The following is a 17756-nucleotide window of genomic DNA, read 5'->3' on the forward strand; positions in this document are numbered from 1 at the left end:
CCGCTCCCACGGCATATGGAGGTTCCCAGGCTAGGGGTCAAATCGGAGCTGTAGCCACCGGCCTACGCCAGAGCCACAGCAACGCGGGATCCGAGCCATGTCTGTAACCTACACCACAGCTCACGGCATTGCCAGATCATTAACCCACTGAGCAAGGCCAGGGACCGAACCTGCAACCTCATGGTTCCTAGTCAGATTCGTTAACCACTGCGCCATGACAGGAACTCCCTTGTTCTAGTTCTATAAAGAATGTCATTGGCAATTTGATAGGGACTGTACTGAGTCTACAGATTGCCTTAAGTAGTATTGTCATTTTGACTATACTGATCCTTCCAATTCAAGAGCATGGTGTATCTTTCCATCTGCATCATTGATTTCTTTCATCACCATCTTATAGTTTTCAGAGCACACATCTTTGATCTCTTTAGATAGGTTTATTTCTAAGTATTTTATTCTTCTTGATGTGATGGTAAATGGGATGGTTTCCCTAATTTGTCTTTCTGATCTTTCATTCTTAATATATAGAAATGCAATTGGTTTCTGTGTATTAATTTTGTATCCTGCAACTTTACCAAATTAGCTAATGTACTCTAACAGTTTTATGGTAATGCCTTTAAGATTTTCTAGGTATAGTATCATGTCAGCTGCAAACAGGGATAATTCATTTCTTCTTTTCCAATTTGGATTCCTTTTCTTTTTCTTCTCTGATTGCAATGGCTAGGACTTCCACAAATATACTGAATAACACTGGTGAAAGCGGACATCGATATCTTGTTCCTAATTCAGCAGAAATGCTTTAAGTTTTTCACCACTGAGAATGATTTAGCTGTGGGTTTGTCATAAATGAATTTTATTATATTGAGGTAGTTCCCCTCTATGCCCACTCTCTGGAGGATTTTTATCAGGAATCAATGTTGAATTTTGTCAAAAGCTTTTTCTGCAGCTATTGAGGTGATCATGTGGTTTTTATTTTTCCATTCATTGATGTGGTGTATCCTGCTGACAGATTTTCAGATATTGCAGAATTCTCGCATCCTGAAATAAATCTTACTTGAATCATGGTGTATGACCTTATTAATATGTATTCGGATGCTATTTGCTAATATTTTGTTGAGGATTTCTGCATCTATCTGCGGTGATATTTGGCCTGTAATTTTCTTCTCTTTTTTTTTTTGGTATCTGTTCGGTTTTGGTATCAGGGTGATGGTGGCTTCATAGAATTGAGCTTGGTAGTGTTCCTTCAGTTCTACTAATGTTTTAGACAGACTTAATTTACCAACTCTATTTTGGTTTTCCTTACATTCTATGTTAGGTAGCTCCTTTTGCATCTCTCCCACTTCCATTCACATAGCTTCCCAGTAACATTTCCTAGAGTTATACACTTCCTGCATACAACCACAAAATCTCAGTCACTTTCAACAATAAACACGTATTTTTGAGGCTGGCTGATCCACACTAGGCAGCTCAGCTGATCCTGGCTGGATTCCACCTATCTTTGACCCTCCTCCTGGGGCCAACATCATCATCATGGCAATGCAGAGGCATGACAGAGCATGCTCCCTGGCACAAGCATATTTCAAACCCCTCATGTCACGTGCTAACCATTAGCAAAAGCAAGAGGCCAAAAATCAAAGAAAAGGAAATATACATCTCCCACTCAAGTGGAGAAGGAAGGGTGATAACTTTGAGCAATAATCTAACCTATCATATCATCTCGCATCTTTTGAGAAATGTCAACCTTAAGATTCCTACATTTTTCCTTTTTCAAATAAATGCTTTTCTTTGAGACCTCAAGATAATGTTCATTTTCCATTATGCATACTCTATTTTTCCCTTATTCTTATAATGGAGTGTTTTTTGTTGGCGATGTTGTTGTTTTTTAATCCTTGCATGGGAAGATAACTATTTAGATTTGCTACTCTCCACCACATCTGCGGAAGGAATTTCCACAGCACTGATCCCACCCACCATTTGATGCTCCAAAAAGGAACAGTTATTATATTCAGATCCAGTGCTCAAACTAAATCTCAGGTATACAACCCGCAGCTCGATTTTTGTGCCCAGTGGAAGACGATGGTGGCCATCTGCAGAAAAGAGATGGAAACTTCTCTTTCTTTTTCAGTCAGAGACCACGACCAAACTGAGGCATCACACACGAAGCTGACAATTTTGGCTTGAACAGGATGGGACTTTACAGACTTCATTTCCAGCACGCACTGCTTACAGGGTTCCTCTCATCTACAGCCAGATGAAAAAGTACCTACAGCATGAAGTGCTAAACTGTATTTTAAAGGCATGGCGGGAGGACATGTGACATGCACACGTTAACTGATACAGGTTCACAATGCCCATGTCCCACCCTCCTAAGAACTGATCTTATTCTCTACCAAATCTCCTCTAACCTAATCGATTTCCACCCAGGAGCATCCTACCACAAGCACAAGGATAAAAGAAAAGTGTTCTCTCTCAACCTCACCTGAGCTACTCCACAAAGAGGACTGGCTAAAGCTGAGCACACCCTTGAGTAAAAAAGAATCTTTTAACTTCCGTTCATACATCTCTATTTCTTAACTAGGCTGACTTCCCTATCCTAGTAAAGGACTTCTTTCGCTTCCTGAGATATATCAGAGTCTCTCCAACCTAGTACATTAAAGGCCCACAAGTAAATGTTTCTTATGCATCTTTACATGAAAGGACTACAAGATATGCGTGATGAGGGAATGAACAAATGGTGACTGTCGGCCTTTCAAAACATGGAGTATTTGCTACCCTAAAACCACCTTACATCTTCAGCGACAGTATGTTGCAAAAAGAAGTAAAATAAACTCCAGCAACATTCTGGGAAACAAATGATAGATATTCCTTAAAATTCTACACCGCCACAAAACTCCTCTTTAACTAACCTCATCCTCCCCTTTTCCTTGTTCTGCTGCACAACTCGGCTCGTGGACTTGATATAAAGGTGCCGGTGCAGTTCATCTATGAGAACCAAGTGAAGGTTCATCTTCTTGCTGTGAAGCTCCAACCTGAGGTCGCTCAGGCCTTCCACCTGGAGCAGGGGGCCCTCCAAAGACTCGACTGCTGACACCTGAAAAGAGAAAAAAATGATGAAGACAACTAAAAAATCTAGCACTGTTATAAATATGAAGGACTACCTTTCAAAGATACTGTTAAAAGAGTTTATGAGAAACTTTTATCAGCATACATGGTACTTTGTTGAGTATAACGTGGACAGGCCCAGTCCTGCTCTTGAAGGAGACAGAATGCTGAGTAATTGTTTATTTTAATGGCCACACCTGCAGCATATGAACGTTCCCAAGCCAGGGACTGAAGACAAGCCAAAGCTGCAAACTATACCATAGCTGTACCAATGCTAGATCCTTTAACCTACTGCCCCAGACTGAGGATTGAACTTGTGCCTCCACAGCAACCTCAGCTGCTGCCATCAGATTCTTAACCCACTGTGCCATGGTGGGAACTCTCAGGAAGAAAACAATCTTGATCAACATGAAGTCATCAAGGAGTTTCTGTCGTGGCTCAGCAGAAATGAATCTGACTAGCATCCGTAAGGACGCAGGTTCGATCACTGGCCTCACTCATCAGGTTAAGGATCTGGTGTTGCTGTGAACCATGGTGTAGGTTGCTGACACGGCTCGGATCCCATGCTGTGGCTGCGGTGTAGGTCGGTGGCTACAGCTCCGATTCAAACCCTAGCCCTGGGAACCTCCATAGGCCATGGATGCGCCACCCTCCCCCCCAAAAAAAAAAACCACATGAAGACATCTAAAACAGCTCAGCAAAGCTGTACATACTATTAGTTCCCACACACATGGCCAAGTAAAATGACCTTCTGATTAAATAATTCATACTCTCCCAAGAAGTCCACAGATTATTTATATCAACTTTTAGCCCAAGTTAGCATTTTAAGATAAAATAAAAGCACAAAATATCCATTTTTAAATAATTTTCATGATGTTCATGAGTCAGGGCTTGGTTAGCCTATGTCTACATGTGCGTTTAGATATAGTTAGTCACTCTTGCTCTTTCTTGTATTCACAGACACACAGAGGTAAATATATTTTTACATCAATGCTACAAGCAGAAAACAGCAGTGATCACCTCTCCTTGGAATAACCCAGTTTGACAGAAGAAACAGAAGTAGAAAGGTGAACAGAAGATAAACCATGAAGAGGGAGTAAAATGCAACTTGGGAGATTTTAAAACAAAAAGGACTGATTGAATAAAAACGGTGTGAGAATGCCTACAACAGAGAAGACGAGGGACTCAGGGAACTTGGAATAATTCACTTTGAAACCAAAGTGAGAACTGCAAAGGGAAGAAGAACGAAAGTACGTATTATATAATCCCATTTATCCATATATAGAAAATTTTATTCATATCTTTCTATATGTGAAGAGCTTATGTATTTATTAAAGAAAAAAAGAAGTGAGAAGTATACACTAGGTACGGTTCCTTGGGAGATAAAAAAAGAAATACCAAGACTGCTAATAATAACAATAGTTGCAGTATCAGTGGGAGTATTGATAACAACAAGAACAATAATAATAATGCAGAAGTGATGACTACAAGCTGAACTCAGGGAGGAGAGCCCTACCAAGCTCCCCGAAGGAATTCAGGTGCAGTGATTACTCTCCACTTTGGTTATGCATCTAAATATTTCTCATTTGCACAGGTAAACGTAATAACTAGTAACACTACTTCAGGGTAAATGTAATTTATGGATATAAATAAGCACCTAAATGAAAAAGCATTTATACAAAAGCAATAAATAATAGAGCCATGAAACTTATCAGTGATCAAAAATGATGATCACAGATCTACCCCGGTATATTCAGAGGGAAGTGAAATGCAACCAGAAGAGTGTGGGTAGTGAACAGAGAAAGCTTTGCAGCTACCAACTACAAACTGGGCCGAGATGGGGAAGAAAATGCAATGGCTTAGCCACAAACCCATCACTTGTTTTGTGATGTGCTATAATCAAATGTCATAGCAAATAAGTTTCCTTAAGTTACCCAGGATGGAATGGGGGAATGCAAGAGTGACAAGCCCTGGGCCAGCTCTGCCCTCTGAAGCCTGCCAGTTCACTTTCACGCCGACTTGCCCCTGCCCCTGCTATGAGAGCCCCTGGGCCTGGTGGGAGCAATTCCAAATAGAAAGGTAGCCTCACGAAATGACCAAAGTGTCCCCAAGGAGGAGAGAACAACAACAAATTCATTTACACTTATGCTCTAAAATGGATTTTAACTCCGGTCTCTAGCAGAGAAAAGAGGATGCATTTGTCAGTGACATCAAGACCCAGAAAATGAAAAATAATTTGGTAAACCACTGGCCCATCATGTAGCCTCATCCCTCACGGTAATTAAATCCAGCTGAGATATTTAAGCTTAAAAACCACCCACTGCACATCCACACTCCATTTGTTTGTAGGAATTTGCATGAAGACTTCTTTTTTTTTTTTCCCGTCTTTTGTCTTTTTAGAGCTGCACCCGCAGCATATGGAGGTTCCCAGGCTAGGGGTCTAATCAGAGCTGTAGCTGCCGGCCTACACCACAGCCATAGCAATGCCAGATCTGAGCCACGTCTGCGACCTACGCCACAGCTCAGAGCAACACCAGATCCTTAACTCATTGAGCGAAGCCAGGGATCAAACCCTCAACCTCGTGGTTCCTAGTCGGACTCATTTCCGCTGCACCACCAAGGGAACTCCAGCATGAAGATTTTTAACCCAAACAGCTCATGTTCCAAGTACAAAACTATAGGATAGTGTCAACTTTCAAGGCTACTTAAATTTTTCTTAAATGCGGGTAACGCAATTAGCATAGTGCCTGGCACATACCGAGCACTCGCTGTTTTTAACAGCAACTATTATGTGGACAAAGAAACTTCAGAGGGTGTTTCCAACATGTATTAATGAACAATTTCAATAAAGGTTACTTCCACCATAGAATCATGATTGACCACTCAAACAACAAACTTTCTGAATTGGTTTTGACCCAAAATCCAAGCACAAGTACCATATATACAATCAAGGTAGTCTCAGAACTTCAAAGATTTGAAAACTTTTACGACAAATAGCATAGAGAATAACCTCTTATTTCTGTAGGAAAGCACGTTATTTTCTGGCCTTCACAAATTAAAAGTCTCTTTACAAAGCTCCAATTATGGAAGCTAAGCAAGGTCACTGTCTTGCTCTACTCTAACCTCACTAAGTGGTACTCAAACCAATTTGAAGAAAAGAGTTGTCAATGCTATTATTGCATCTCTAGAGCATCAGTTTAGAAACCTGATATTTATCTTATGTGGTTTTAAGTAGTTTGTACCATGAGCCTAAACCTAAGGAAAATGTGGTGAGGGAGCAGTGAACCCAGGCACCACTGATGATTAATTCTGTAGTACTGGGGAGGAAAAGGGAAAATTTGGTTTCCAAGTATTTCATAACATTTAGCACTTACTGGAAGAGAAATCATTAAATGTCCATCTACAGTTAGAAATGTGCCTAACTATTGATAAAAATACCAGTAATGGGGTTTTTTTTATCATATGGGAAGCAATCATTTTATAAATCATTTCACTGTGTTCCAAATGTAATGACTCCATGTAACTGAGCAGGACCCTATGTGCCCTTTTCGGAACAAGATCCCCACACCCACTGTCCCATGTCCTTTGCTTGTCCTCTTGTCGATTAAAAAAAAAAAATTACTCAAATTATTATTTAGAGGCGTGAGAAAATCCAGAAAAAAAGGAAAACAGTCAGGCAAGACAAAATAATACTTTAGCCATGGACCTCTAGTTCCTGCTCAAAGACTATAGATAATACTCTGAGCCGTGTCCTTTGAGCCGTTTTGCTGATACTGAAACCCCCGCCAGGGGGAAGAATTTAACTGCAGGCTGCCCAGAAGCACAGAGACGCCAGACCAGTTGGAACCAGAAGGCTGATGTTGTCTCTCGACCTCATCACCAACCAGTCAAAAGAATGTGCACGAGCTGATCATACACCCAGCGACTCCCCTCCCCTGACCTTGTCCTTAAAAACTTTTCCCTGAAAGCCTTCAGGGAGTTCAAGTCTTTTAAGCACAAGCTTCCCTAGACCCTTTCCCTGATGCCCTGCAATAAGGCCACAGTTCCTGTCACTACGACCCAGTGTCAATAGACTGGCTTTACTGTGCACACGAGAGCGGACCCACATTTGGCCCAGTAACTTACAGAGCACTTTATTTTTTTATTATTTTTCGCCCACACCTGGGGCATGTGGAAGTTTGAGGCCAAGGATCGAACCTGTTCTACAGCAGCAACATGAGGCGCTACAGTGGTAACACCAGATCCTCAACCAACCCACTGCGCCGCAAGGGAAACTCCCAGAACGCTTTCTAAATAGATCACTGATGAAACATCAAGAGATGCAGGTGGATTAAAGTGGACAGTTAATCGGTTATTTGAGAAATTATGAAAATCAGGTTCAGAAGTATAACACACAACAATGAATCATATCATAGTATATACCAAAGTGACAGGATGAGATACTGCAGGAGTTCCCGCCGTGGCTCAGCGGAAACGAATCTGACTCGTATCCGTTAGGATGCAGATTTGACCCCTGACCTCTCTCAGTGGGTTAAGGATCCAGCATTGCCGTGAGCTGTGGTGCAGATGGCAGACGCAGCTCAGATCTGGCATTGCTGTGGCTGTCGTGTAGGCCAGCGGATACAGCTCTGATTCAACCCCATGGGTGTGGCTCTAAAAAGACGAGAAAAAAAAAAAAAAAAGGTACTGCCAATGCAAGATCAGACAGACAACATACAGTGGAACAGTCCACTGGTGAACGCTATGTATCTGCTCACAGATGGACGCCATGAATAGCGTGGTCCCAAATGATCTCTCCCATGACCTTCTAGAATTCTCAGCTCTGCTGCACCATTTCTTAAAGGTAGATTACACCATAATGAACCAACTACATGTATTTGGAAGTTTTCTTACACATATTTTCAAAAATAAATCGGGGAGGAGAAAGGGGGAGTGGGTACTGCCAACAGGGCATTTTTTCACAGAACATCTTTTTTGGTTTTTTTTGGGGGGGGTTGGTCTTTTTGTCTTTTTAGGGCCACACCTATAGCATATGGAGGTTCCCAGGCTAGGGGTCGAATTGGAGCTACAGCTGCCAGCCTACACCACAGCCACAGCAACGCGGGATCCAAGCCATGTCTGCAACCTACACCACAGCTCACAGCAATGCCAGACCCTTAACCCGCTGATCCAGGCCAGGGATTAAACCCACAACCTCATGGTTCCTCGTCGGATTGGTTTCCACTGTGCCACAATGGGAACTCCAGAACATCTATTATAATGTTCTACTTTAATCTAGAGATCTACTTTAGATCTTTAATGTTCCACTCATCAGAGCTGGAAACTGCTCACAGGGGTAACAGCAATCTGTTTTGGAGTTGAAAACAAGAATTTCTCTTAGGGTTATGAAAAGAAGCAAACATCTACAAAATGTTTTAAGACATGAAAGTGAACAGGATAGTATGTTTCACTGTTAGAAACCTATCCATTTAAGAAAACAGCCATCTGAAAAACTATTTCCATAAATCAAAAAATAGGTCAAGGGGTTATTAATAGAATGTACATAATCAAGAATTGTCTGGCGTTTCAACAAATTTTGCCCTGAATTGAGACATGAGTCTACAACAAAGGAAATCTTTGTCATTAGGAACGACAGCACCCTTTAATTTTCTTTCCCAAATGCTCACTTCTCAACTGCATTTTAGGTTAAGGTGGGAAATAATTATTTCATAGTGAAGCATTTGTCCTCTGCCGGTCTTGCTCAAGCTGATTAGGTAAAAAGATCTAGTTGTGTGCTTTAACATGAACCAGTGGGAGTTTTTGTGGAACGCCAAAGTTGGCCATGCTCAACAGCTGCTTAAATGAAGAAATGCTGGAAGAGAAAGTACCAATCTTTATTTTAGCTGGAGGAGGTGAGAATACTAACTCTTTCTAAAGAGAATAAAAGTTCAAGCCAAAACAGAAGAACACCTTTTAAGCACAAACAAAACCAATTTAGAAAAGGTCTGTTAGCTAATAAAAATACTTATTTTGGCAACAATGTTCCCTAAAGAAAGCAAGTGTGTTGCCCCTGTTGGGTCCAAAACAATTATTTCCTTTAGGACTTTGATGATGACATCTTTCCAAAATGTTCTATCACTTTTCAACAGGTCAGGACGTTTCCCTTAAAGGAGTATTTTTCTTGTAAAACAACATAACCACTCCGAAAATGTTGCCTTGGCCCAACTTACATATGCAGTAGAAAGATACAAAATAAAAATATTTCAGGAAACAAATCTGAGTCTATCCATGAGGTCCCTGGCTTTGCTCAGTGGGTTAAGGATCCAGCATTGCTGTGAGCCGTGGTGTAGGTCATGGACTCGGCTCAGATCTGGCGTTGCTGTAGCTGTGGTGTAGGCCGCCAGCTGGAGTCCTGATGGGACTCCTAGCCTGAGAACTTCCATATGCCGCAGGTGCGGCCCTGAAAAGACAAAAAAAAAAAAAAAAAATTTTTTTTTTTAATCAAAATAAGGATATTCCAGAGAATTGATAGCTTCCCATATGTATTTAAGACACAAGTTAAATTTTTTGAACAATCTCAACTAAATAAGACCACTAAAAATCTCTGGCCATGAACAACAAAGAAACATGCCCTGGAACCGGAGATTGACTTAATATCCAGGTCACTGGCCTGCTGCCCCTGGGCCCCTGAACTGGAGGAAGGCCAACTCTGGTGTCTTTAGTCCCTCCTGCTCAAGACAGCCCTCCACCTACAATTCTCCGCATTCAGGCCCAGGGTGTCCCGGATGAGCCCCAGATGTCTCCTCCTGGATCTCGACGCAAGCGGGGAAGATGTTCACCACCAGGAATCCTGGGTCACTCGCCAAACATCTCCATTTGGCCTCACTGTATTTCCCGAAGATAGATTTTACTCTTCACCAGAAACTGGTCAAAGAAACCAAAAGCAGGTTAAAAACAAAAACACAGGGTTTCCTTTTCAGTTTGAAATTTGAACCCTATGATACTACTGTTTTCTTGAGTCAAAAATGATCAACGATTGCAGTTCCCCTTGTGGCACAGGGGAAACGAATCCGACTAGGAACCACGAGGTTGCGGGTTCGATCCCTGGCCTTGCTCAGTGGGTTAAGGATCTGGCATTACCGTGAGCTGTGGTGTAAGTCCCACACTCGGCTTGGATCTGGCATTGCTGTGGCTCTGGCGTAGGCCGGCAGCTACAGCTCCAAGTGGACCCCTAGCCTAGAGACCTCCATGGGTGCGGCCCCTAAAAAGGCTGTGGCCTTACATAGAGCCCTACATGTAAGTGCATAGGGAAACTAAGAACAATTTTACTTGCACAATATAATCCTATTACATGTATATGATTCTAAAAAACAAGCATGTGACCCCAAAGGGTTTTGTTCACAAAAATCCTATTAAATATAAACTTGATAAAGGCAATCCATCCAAGGCTCAGGGCTATCATGGGGGTTTTCAAGGAGTCTTAGAGGATCTGGAGGAAAAACAGAATCCCTGATCCCAGGTGCACTGGAGAAGACTGAGAGATTTTTGGCTCCCTAAGGTTCGGCCAGCCCTTGACTGAAGGCCTCAGGTCTGCTGAGTTTGGTACCGAAGACAGACGTCCCAAGAAAGCTGCATCACAGTGTGGAAAGTAACATAACGTCTTTTCTGTCAAAGGAAATCTTGGTGACTCCATTTTGCTCTGGTTTCAAAGCCTTCCTGCGACCCCTCCTTCCTCTTTCCCTCTCCTCCCAGCAACATTTTGTTTCAAATTAGCCAATGGAGATGAATGTGCGCCCTGACCTGACCACTGGGATGGGGACGGGTACATCACCTGCCTTAGGGATAAAGAGGGGAGGGTCTTTTCTTCTTTGCACGTGCTTTTTGAGCCCCCACGCCCTCTTGCAGAGGTCAAGAGACTTGTCGAGATCTCCCCGTGTTCAGGTGTCTCATTTTCCCACACTGACAATCTGAGCCACGTCCCCAACAACAGGAGCAAGGCCCAGTGCCTGGAGCAACAACGCGTCTCCAACCCCACCCCCAACTCCTCTGCTTGGGGCCAGTCACCGGTGATCAAATCAATCGAGCCATCAAAAAAGCCCATTCTTAAAGTCAGTTTGCTAACATAATATTGATCAGCCCCATTCAGGTGCCCCTTCTTCTCCCTCAGGAAACCCAATAGCTATGATGCAGACCCAGCAGGCTCTCACCACTCAAACAGGATGTTGTCCACCTCCATTCCCCCTTCGTTGTCGCCAGGGTTATTGCCTGTTTTTATTTAATAAACCTTCATCAGCTCAAATGAAGGGTTGTTATTAGTTGAGCTAACAGCCAAATGATAATGCTCCGGAGAGATATCAGTGCTTGCTGGTGCATTAACAAAGAGAGGAGAAGGGCTGAGGTCAAGCACGTGTCAATGTAAATGAGGCGATATTAGGTACTAAAGGCTTAATGCAATAGACTGCCTGGGAGATAATGGAATTTACAGGATAAAGCAAATGAGATGAAGTTATTGATAAGTGAAGGAGGGGGGGGGCTGTAAACTAAAGTGCTGTCAAAGAAAAGGCCTTTACACATGAATTTCTCCTTTCAAGGATCTTCGAATCTATCTCAGAAAGCAAAACTCAAAAAGAGATCAACTTCGATTTCCAACTTCATGAAAGAGCTCATCCTGTGACTGCTGGTGAAATGTTTATTCTAAAAGCAGACCACCTATTCACTCTTTTTAAGCTTTCTTTGGGGTTCTCCCAAATTTTTTGGTTTTTCGTAAACAGGGCACGCTACCAGATATAATTCTCATTTTATGAAAAAAAAAAGCATATTATAAAGCAAACCTTTTTTTTTTTTCCTCCTTTTGTAAAGTATAGGGAACCAAGTCTTCAGTCCAAGCTTCACAGAATGACAGTATCTGAGAAATGAAATGTAAGCATTTTCCATTGTAAGGGGCCTTTAAAAGTTAACACTGAGGCCCCGACCCCAATTTTACAGACTGGAAAAAAAAAAGGTGAGGTAATAGATGTTCGACCAAGAAAACAAGAACAACAAAACTGAGGCAGGAGATAGATGGGCTCCAGGATAGACATTTACAACCAGCCTCTTGTTTCCACTTCTTGAGGCAGGAGATGGTTGGGTTCCGGGATAAACATCTACAGTTTACAACCAGCCACCTGTCTATACGTCAAGACAGAACTAACAACAGGTGTAAGGCAAATAAATGGTACGTGTCTTCTGTGAACTTGTTAAACAATGGTAATGACAGGATCAAAAGACCTGCTTGGGCAAAAGGTCAAGAGGTCACATACTTCCCATCCTCGGGTCAGGGAGACCCCCAACTACACATGCGCAGAAAGACCCCTCCAGGTCAGAAAGGGAGGGGGCACCAGGCCATAGTAAGTCTAGATAACCTTCCTGCCACGCTCATCTTTGGAATTCATCTTGGCAGATCAGAGGGCCCTGGGTCTGGTGCGGTGTGAAAGATAAAAAGGCAATTGGCCAAAGGAAGACAAAGACTTGGAAAAAGTGTCTATATGTGACTTAAATCACCTCTCTGGCACACTCCTCACTCAGGGGGATGCCTGCACCCTCGCTTCCCCTTGGGGTGTGTATCACTGCTTTGCTTCTGCCTTAAAATATGTATTACAAAATATGCTAATTCTCTGTGGGCTCTGCCACATGTTGTACTGTGTTTCTAACAATAAACTCTTTTTACAGTATGTGTCTCCTCAAAACATTCTTGCTTTCAACAGGGCACAAGAGTCAGGGCAATTCTGCTTTCAGCCTCCAGCTGGTCTAGTGGCTAGGATTCCTGGTTTTCATCCAGGCTCCTCAGGTTCATTTCCTGAGCAGAGAATTAAGATCTCGCTTCAAGCCATCACCCACTGCTGTCTCTCCAAGATCAGAATTACGAAGCAAAAAAAAAAAAAAATTCCCCATTTTTACTAATTTCATAAAGTAATATATTTTAACCTGATTCCTTCCAATCATTTTTCCACGGACAATTTTTACAAAAATATTGTTATTCTTAAATATGCTTTTCTCACTTGGCAATGCATTGGGAACGTCTTCCCACCACTAAACATATGATGTTTCGTGTTTTCCTACTGGTTCATAATATGAATATTTCGCAAATGACTTAAATCAACTCCCCATCACTTAGGTAATTGATAATTTTTACTTCCATAAATCTTAGTGTGATAATTATCTTTGTATACATTCTCTGAATACCTCAGAGTTAAAATGCTTAATTCCTTCCCCAAAATAAGTCAAGAAGTAGAATTCCAAGTGCAAAGTTATGCAGACATTTAGGGCTTCTGATGCATAACGCCAAATTAGAGCCTTATTTTGTTCAAAATGGACTTACAAGAGATTTGTTCACAATCACTTTCATGATGAAATGAAACTGTACCTCACATTGTAAGATAAGAATTGTAATTGCTTATGGAAAAGTTCATGAAAGAAAACCCTTCTTTGTTCTTAATCTTATGATCCCTTCAATTCTCAGTTCCCATCAGTGCTCCATAAAGAGAGCATTAAAACCTAGGTTTCTACTCTCTAAAATCCAAGAGAAGAGACAACTGGGCAAGATATTTGCATTTTTAACAAGTGTCCCAAAGTCACTTGCCTTTGTCATCTTATTTGTTATTTGAGGAAGAGAAAAATTTACACAATACTCTCCTCTGAAGGGTTGGCAAAGAGGTCTCTGTAAATCATTTCAGGGTCACCTAAGTGAATCAAGACAATTTCACCCACACTTGGCAAAAGCCCCAAATCCATTAGAAATGATCAGCATTTCCGTGGCTCTTCACCAACGTCAACTCTTAAAATCCCACAACAGAATGGGAAATGACAATGGCTTTTTTTCATTCTAAGAGCTAGGCAATCGCAAGTAATTTGTATCAGGATGAATCAAATTTTTTTATTAGGGCCACACCTGCAGCATATGGAAGTTTCCAGGCTACAGGTAAAATGGGAGCTACAGCTGCCTGCCTACACCACAGCCACGGCAATGCCAGATCCGAGCAGCATCTGCGACCAACGCCGAAGCGTGAGGCAATGCTGGTTTCCTTAACCGGCTGGGCGAGGTCAGGGATCAAACCCACACCCTCACAGGCACCATGTCAGGTTCTTAACCCACTGAGCCACAGTGGGAATTGATCAGAGAAGACTTCTTTCTTTAGCAAACTCCCCCTGTCTTGCCAAGGTCAAGCAAAAACTACTGACCCGCATCCGCAGACCACCATCAAGTTGAGAGAGGGGACGCCCAGCAACAGACAATGTGTTCCCATCTGCAATTTACGCATTTATTGGGTCCTCAACTGGCCACAGACTGACCAATCAAAACCTTGTTCAAGCGAGTCCCTGTGTAAGGCTAAAACCAGAAATGTGATGGAGGATATCAGCAGCAAAGGACTTGTGTATTATTCCTGACTGAGGTCATTCCTCCTACAAACTCAAGTGTGAAAATGTTTGTGCATGTGCATAGAGTTAATCTGATGAAAACATTCCTACCCTAGTGATGGCAGCACTGTCCAACGCAACAAGCCCCAGACTACCACTTTTTCTTTTCACCTGGCCCTGTGTGACAGTGATGACAACAATGCTACCTACCCCACCCAAATTTGTATATGGCCGCTCTATTTCACATAGCACTGTACCCATACAAAATTTCATTTTATTCTCACCATCATTCTATAATGTAGACAGGGTAAGTAGCTGTATAGCCACCTACAGAAGAGGCTACTGAGAAAGTGATGCATTTATCTAAGCTTTCAGAATGGGTGGCTTGTTGGGTTGGGACTAGACTTAAGAACATCTGGCTTTTCGACACATTTTGTTTTCATCATACCATGTTGGACCTAGCCACCACTGACCCATAAACAAATCTGTGCTCCAATTTCAATCCATTAAATCCCAGCAGTAAGATAAAAACACAGTACAGGTACAGACATCAGAGCACCAAGACGACGGCTTCAAAAAGTTCAAGTCATCCCAAACCTGATGAGCATCTCATTTAATCATTAGACAAAACACACTGACCAAATAATCCAGCTAAAAAAAATCTGAATAAGGAGTTCCCGTCGTGGCGCAGTGGTTAACGAATCCGACTAGGAACCATGAGGTTGCGGGTTCGGTCCCTGCCCTTGCTCAGTGGGTTAACGATCCGGCGTTGCCGTGAGCTGTGGTGTAGGTTGCAGATGCGGCTCGGATCCCGCGTTGCTGTGGCTCTGGCGTAGGCCGGTGGCTGCAGCTCCGATTCGACCCCTAGCCTGGGAACCTCCATATGCCTCGGGAGCGTCCCAAGAAATAGCAACAACAACAACAACAACAAAAGACAAAAAGACAAAAAAAAAAAAAAACTGAGTAAGAGCCAAATAACCATCAGCTCTATCCAAAATCTGCAACAGAAGATAGCAATACAGCAACTTAAGTCAACATACAACTACTCCATGTCAATGTGAATATCACCATGTGTGTCTTATGCAGTATTTGCTTTCTATGTACCACTTAGAGCCAGTGTTAAATGAAGTCAGGGACAATTAGTTTTAGCCCATTGCACAGTAGAGGGCATTTCCTCCATTAATGGTTCCAGGTTTGTCTCAACACTAGAATCACCTGGAGAATGCCAAAAATTACTCAAACTAGGGTGTCCCATCCCTCAGAAATTTCAATGTAATCCATCAGTCTTCTAGGGTGTGACCAGGCTTTAGGATTCTTAAAAGATCCCCTAATGTGCAGAGTTTGGGAATCACTGCCCCACAGCCAGGTGAGCCAGTTAAAACCTGCTGAACCTGGAGTTCCCGTCGTGGCACAGTGGTTAATGAATCCGACTAGGAACCATGAGGTTGCGGGTTCGGTCCCTGCCCTTGCTCAGTGGGTTAACGATCCGGCGTTGCCATGAGCTGTGGTGTAGGTTGCAGACGCGGCTCAGATCCTGTGTTGCTATGGCTCTGGCGTAGGCCGGTGGCTGCAGCTCCGATTCGACCCCTAGCCTGGGAACCTCCATATGCCGAGGGAGCGGCCCAAGAAATAGCAAAAAGACAAAATAAATAAATAAATAAAATTTTTAAAATAAAAAAATAAAATTAAAAAAAAAACTGCTGAACCTTATGAGATTAGTGTAGTAAAACAGAATTTCTATTTGCTTTAAAATAAAAGAGGCAAATGAAGAGCAGATTTAAAAAAAAAAGGAAACTACAACATAAGGAAAGGTATTACAGTAACCCAGTGCCTATCAGTGTGGCTTTTAAAAACCTGAGCCTGCAAAAACAAAGTCAAGGGCATTGAGCAACAAGAAAAATAGTTACTGCAAAGCCCTGTACTTTCATCCTCGAGAAGAAAAATAATGCTGCCACACCAAAGTTACTTAATTTAGGACACAAAAACTGAGGCTACTCACTTAATATCTTTCCTTTCCAGCTTTTTCTTAATCTTTTTGCAAAGAAATTTAGATCTAAGTATTTGAAGGAATGCAGGGGTCCCAAATGCAGTCAAGAGCAGGCACAGCTGACTCCCCCGATTTAAGTAGCAAGCCAGGAGTTCCCATCATGGCTCAGCAGTAACGAACCCGACTAGTATCCATTAGGCTGCAGGTTCGACTCCTGGCCTCGCTCAGTGGGTTAAGGATCCAGTATTGCTGTGAGCTGTGGTGTAGGTCACAGATGCAGCTCAGATCTGGCCTTGCTGTGTTTGTGACATAGGCCTACAGCTCCGATTGGACCCCTGGCCTGAGAACTTCCATATGCCACAGGTATAGCCCCAAAAAGCAAAAATAAATAAATAGCAAACCAGGAGTTCCCTTGTGGCTGAGTGGGTAAAGGATTCAACCCTATCACTGCTGTGGCTCTAGTTACAGCTCTGGCACGGGTTCAGTTCCTGGCCCAGGAACTTCTGCATGACACATATGTGGCCCCAAAAAAAAAGCAAACCACACACACTACTCTTCTCCCACTACCAGTGTTCCCGAATCCCCTATCTTGTTGTACTGACCAGGATGTGAGATGCTGTTTCTTCATCATCTGTTTCTTCCTACTAGTATGTAAGCTCCTTCGTGATTGAGGCCACCTTCACAGATCCATATACATATAACACAAGAGATCAGCAATGGCACAGTGACATTCATCTGTCTATCAAAATATGTGCCAAATTCTTCCTAATTATTAGTACAGAATATTGGCTTTCAAATCAACATTCCACACTAGGAACAGATGGGCTTTAATGGCAGCTATTTCATTATTGATCACTGATATATTTTTTATCATGTTGCAGAGAAATCTCTATGGAATGTTGAAACATCTCTGCAATCACTGAACCACTTTCAGATTAAGTCCAGTAAGTTCACTATAATGTCCAGCTCCAGTATTTATAGTGCTTTCACCTCAATACCATTCCCAGAGTCATCATGGGAAAAACAGTCCTGTGAGATCTCAGAAACTTTCAGGTCACATGAAAGGGATATGCATTTTGGCCTTTTTTCTTACTTTCAGGCACTGAACCATTTCATACTGGATGCATGACCACCCATTCCCCACCCATATTCTAAGAAAAGAGGAATTAGTCTATTCGCTCGTGACATAGTAGGACCAATGAGGTGCCAGAAAAACTATCTAAGGACTGTCAGAAACAAAGCTTAACCTCAACTATTCTACTACTAAAATCAACGTTTTTTGATAAGCTGCCTCCAA

General features: G+C 42.3%; 1 protein-coding gene across 2 annotated transcripts in view; it reads right to left on the bottom strand.

Annotated features, from left to right (window-relative positions):
• The window catches only part of EXOC4 (exocyst complex component 4), an 808154-nt gene that overhangs the window by 745984 nt on the left and 44414 nt on the right, over positions 1-17756 (bottom strand). For both annotated transcript variants that reach the window (XR_007132659.1, XM_047763590.1), the window contains exon 4: positions 2904-3088. Coding sequence is in view for 1 of the 2 variants with exons in the window: in XM_047763590.1 (XP_047619546.1) it covers positions 2904-3088 (185 nt within the window). In the remaining variant the exon portion in view is untranslated. The remainder of the gene's footprint in view (positions 1-2903; positions 3089-17756) is intronic.

This window comes from Phacochoerus africanus, chromosome 16 (assembly GCF_016906955.1).
Source record: "Phacochoerus africanus isolate WHEZ1 chromosome 16, ROS_Pafr_v1, whole genome shotgun sequence".
NCBI lineage: Eukaryota > Metazoa > Chordata > Mammalia > Artiodactyla > Suidae > Phacochoerus > Phacochoerus africanus.